The sequence below is a fragment of the Bos grunniens genome, chromosome 9 (assembly GCF_055505025.1).
Source record: "Bos grunniens cultivar Pamir isolate PY7600 chromosome 9, Bosgru_T2T1.0, whole genome shotgun sequence".
Classification (NCBI taxonomy): domain Eukaryota; kingdom Metazoa; phylum Chordata; class Mammalia; order Artiodactyla; family Bovidae; genus Bos; species Bos grunniens.
The window spans coordinates 71,616,861-71,621,745 of NC_141173.1; the positions used below are offsets into that span (position 1 = coordinate 71,616,861).

The 4,885-nt window shown below is 42.5% G+C and overlaps 1 protein-coding gene across 1 annotated transcript; it reads left to right on the top strand.

Moving 5' to 3' along the window:
- Positions 1 to 3,504: 3,504 nt before the first annotated feature.
- Positions 3,505 to 4,569, top strand: LOC147366130 (trace amine-associated receptor 7a-like). Its single transcript, XM_086316149.1, has one exon. It carries the CDS (start codon positions 3,538 to 3,540, stop codon positions 4,567 to 4,569), a length of 1,032 nt encoding a protein of 343 aa, XP_086172275.1. The 5' UTR covers positions 3,505 to 3,537.
- The last annotated feature ends 316 nt before the right edge of the window (positions 4,570 to 4,885 follow it).

Consider the following 4,885-nt stretch of genomic DNA (forward strand, 5'->3'; position numbering starts at 1 on the left):
GTTACCATTTCCTTCTCCAAGGAATCTTCCTGACCCAGGGATCAACCCGCATCCCTTGCATTGGCAGGCGAATTCTTTGGTAAAGCGTCTGCCTGCAATGCGGGAGACCCGGGTTCGATCCCTGGGTCAGGAAGATCCCCTGGAGAAGGAAATGGCAACCCACTCCAGTACTCTTGCCTGGAAAATTCCATGGACAGAGCCACCAGGAAAGATTATAAGTCTGTCCCTTAGGTCAGGAAAATGCATTCCTCAGAAGACAGACCTCAAAGAACACCCAGAGATACTAATGTGAGACCTAGCTCTCCGAAGATGGATGACACTGTGGGGATAAAGGTCACAATCCCTATATTTACTGAGGTATTTTTCTTGTACCTGGTGAGGTGTGAGACTCTAAGTAGATTTAAGAGTATTGCAGAAAAATAAATCCTATCTAGCATCCCTGAGCAGGTGAAGCGAAGATTTGTATCTGTTACCACGGGTATTTCATGTCCTCTCCCCTCCTACCCACTGACTTCTGTAGAAATCCAAGCAACTTGGCAAAATGAGGGAGGTGGGGTCAGGTTGTGCGCAGGTCTCCTTGAGCTCATGCCGCTCCCCACACTGCGCCTGCGCTACAGCCGCTCTCAGCCCTGCGAATGCGTCCAACCCCCATCTCGGAGCCTCAAAACACACTGCCCTCTTGCCCTGGGAAACCCTTCTCTGTTTTTACCTTAAATATCTTCTTGACCCTCTCAACCTATCTTTATAGTTAGCTGCTTGGTAACTTTGCCTGTGGATACGGTTCCCTTGCTTCATTGTGGTGACCTCCACTGCACTCTGTGTATCCGAGCCGTCACCACATTGAGTTGTCATTACTTGTTCACAGGTTGGCCTCTCACGTGGAGTTAGAGAAGTAAGATAAAGTATAGTGGATAAGCTTTGATTTATTCCAAAATCTTTTAAGTCGATAGACAATCCACCAGGAGGAAAGAAAGATTTGGAGCAAACTGGAACACTCATAGCTTGCTGGTGGGAGTATAAAATGGTCCAGTTACTTTAGAAGACAGTGTATACTTTGTTGCAGAGTTAAACCTACACTTCCCAATATGACAACCCAAAGCTGAACAGTCTGAATATTTATTAACTGATCAGACATGACTGAACAACTGGACAACAACAAAATACAGATAAAATAATTGTGGTATATTCAGACAATGGAACTACATTTAGCAACAATAAGGAATGAGCTTAAAATGTACTCAGACATGGATCAAACTCACAGACATTGACCTGAGTGAAATAAGCCAGACATCAAAGAGGACAAACTTTGTGACTCTTCATAAAAGATTTTGGGGCCTTGAAAATTAATCTCTAGAATGGAGATCAGCGTTTTCCCTAGGAAATGTGGGGTGAGATTAACTATAAAAGGGCCTGAGAAGAATTGCCAGGGTGTTGCTTTCTACCTTGGTTGTGGTGGTGAGTATAAGGGTGGATACATTTATCATATCATCAATTCGTGCGTGCTAAAAATGTAAACTTTTCAAATTTATTTTATGCCTCAATATGAAAAAGCTGATTTTTAAACATAGAAGTCATTCCTCAGAAAACACTTTAAAAAGAAAATAATTTTATTTGTTCAGTTTTTGGCTGTGCTGGGTCTTCGTTGCTGCGCAGGCTTTTCTCCAGTTGCAGCCAGCAGGGGCTGTTCTCTAGCTGCAGTGCACAGCCTTCTCATCACCGCGGCTTCTCTTGCTGTGAGCACGTGGTGCGTGCGCCGCAGTAGCTGCAGCACACGGCCTCAGTGGTTGCGGCTCCCGGGCTCTAGAGCACAGGCTCAGTAGTTGTGGTGCAGGGACTCAGTTGCTCCATGGCGTATGGGATCTTCCCCGATCAGGGATCGAACCTGTGTCTCCTGCACTGGTAGGCAAATTCTTTATCATAGAACCATCAGGGAAGCTGCAAAAAACACTTTTTGAAAAACTAAGGTGAGATCTGTTCTAGAATGCTGAGAGAAAAAGGAAATTTGTCAGTGGTATAATTCAGCATATAACATAGGAATATCCACATTCCAAAAGTCCTTTCAATATTTTATTTTTTAAGTATCTTCCACGCTGCTCCCACTACAACTCCAACAACAACAGGAGCGGAAACGATGTTTTCTTTGTACTCACACTTCCTTTGTTGTTCCCTGAGGCAAACACCTTCTATTCTGCTACCCCACTTTCCCAGGTCAGAATTTTTAAAAGCAAACCTGAAGCATTCAAGTATTTAACATATGATTCTTTAACTTCTTTGAGCTTTTCAGTGTGTGGTGTGGTAAAGAATCCAACTGCCAATACAGGAGACATAAAACACACATATTATATCCCTGGATTGGAAAGATCCCCTGGTGAAGGAAATGGCAACCCACTCCAGTGTTCTGGCCTGGAAAAGGCGAGACAGAGGAGCTTGGTGGGCTATAACCCATGTGGTCACAAAGAGTCAGACATGACTGCGTGACTGAGCAACTGAGCCCACACATTTAATTTTTTTAACACAAATCAACACTGGTAGGGATAAAGAGTTTATTTGAAAGAGTTCTAGTGACATTCAACACAGAAATCACATACATAAAAGGTTCTACTACTGCTGCTGCTAAGTCACTTCAGTCGTGTCCGACTCTGTGTGACCCCATAGACGTCAGCCCACCAGGCTCTCCTGCCCCTGGGATTCTCCAGGCAAGAACACTGGAGTGGGTTGCCATTTCCTTCTCCAATGCATGAAAATGAAAAAGTGAAAGTGAAGTCGCTCAGTTGTGTCTGACTCTTAGCGACCCCATGGACTGCAGCCTACCAGGCTCCTCCATCCGTGGGATTTTCCAGGCAAGAGTAATGGAGTAGGGTGCCATTGCCTTCTCCGATAAAAGGTTTTAAAAAAAGTGAAAAGGTAGTATTTAATAATAGCAAATAATATGACTTTCAAATTCCACTCAAAGATTTTAAAGAATAGGCACTATTCTGTTCCATGTAAAGCTAAAGTGTCATCAGGAAATTAGTAGGGCATAAACTTACTTTAGCATAAACATAATTGTTATTTAATTTTCTTTCTAAGCACCTTGAACTTATGGGGATTCAATTTTAAGGGCTTTGGAGATTGAAATTGTTTAGTTACATTCCTGAGGGGAGGGAGTGTTTGGGTCATTATCTTTGCTTTGATAAATTAGGAAAATAATGCTAATAAAATGTGGCATTTGAACATGTATCCTGTAAAAGCTTCTTGAAGACAACCTCTCCTTTAATATGAAAAACTAGGTAAGATTTTTTAAAAATTTAAATCAACAGCATTTTATGTAATGTTGAAAATTACCTGCTTATTCATTTGGAAGTGATCATTTTACAAGATGAGGATATGAATCACTTTCTAAACATACAAGTGAAGATTTGCACTTACAAGGAATTAAAGACAGAATACACTGGCAAGTGCTGACATTGTATTTATCTTTTCTTTAAGGACATTTTGAAAACTGGAATGACATCCTGGGCCACAGAGGGTGACAGGTTTCCAGCAAACCAGAGAATCATGAGCAGTGCGTCTCCTTCTGCTGCAGCTGTGCAGCTCTGCTACGAGCACCTGAACGGATCCTGTGTGAAAACCCCCTACTCACCAGGCCCCCTCCTCATCCTGTACACAGTGTTCATCTTTGGAGCTGTGCTGGCTGTATTTGGAAATCTCCTGGTGATGATTTCCATTCTCCACTTCAAGCAGCTGCATTCTCCTACCAACTTCTTGATTGCTTCTCTGGCCTGTGCTGACTTCTTGGTGGGAGTGACTGTGATGCCGTTCAGCACAGTGAAGTCCGTGGAGAGCTGCTGGTACTTTGGGGAAAGTTACTGTAAATTTCACACTTGTTTTGATGGGTCATTCTGTTATGCTTCCATCTACCACTTGTGCTTTATCTCTCTGGACAGGTACATTGCTGTCACTGACCCCCTGGTCTATCCAACCAGGTTCACTGAGTCTGTTTCTGGTATGTGTATTGCCTTCTCCTGGCTCTTTTCGATTATTTATTCTTTTTCCCTTCTTGGCACAGGAGCAAATGCAGCTAGACTGGAGGGTCTAGTAACTGCGCTCACCTGTGTGGGAGGCTGTCAAATTGCAGTGAATCAGAGTTGGGTATTGGTGAATTTTCTATTATTTTTTATCCGCACCCTTGTGATGATAGTTCTTTACTCCAAGATTTTCCTCATTGCTAAACAGCAGGCTAGAAAAATTGAGAGTCTGAACAACAAGACTGGGAGATGCTCAGACAGCTTCCAAGACAGAGTGGCCAAGAGGGAGAGAAAGGCAGCGAGAACACTGGGCGTCGCAGTGCTAGCGTTTCTGGTCTCCTGGCTGCCTTACTTCCTGGATGCTATCATTGATGCCTTCCTAGGTTTCATCACTCCCACATATGTTTATGAAATACTGGTTTGGATTGCTTATTATAACTCAGCTATGAACCCCTTGATTTATGCTTTCTTTTATCCTTGGTTTCGAAAAGCCATCAAACTCATTGTCACTAGCAAAGTCTTGAGAGCGAATTCCTCGACAGTAAATTTATTTTCTGGCTAAGTCCATATTTTAGATGGAGGAATTGAATATAGATTCACCGTGAACACTCCATTGGGTAGAAAATGTAATCATATACATGCAAGATCTTGTAAAGTAAAAGAATAAATTAGGCTTCCAATATGACCTGAAGACTTAAATTCAGTTTCATCATTCTTTGGTCAATATAACATAAAAACCTAGTTGTTATGGAAACAGCATGACCTTGGAGCCAGAAATGTGGCATTTTAACATTGATCTCGGGTTGCTACTTGTCTCTGATCTTCACTGTACATCTCTAGTTATTAATCCCTTCCTTGTAGCATTCTTGAGAAAATGT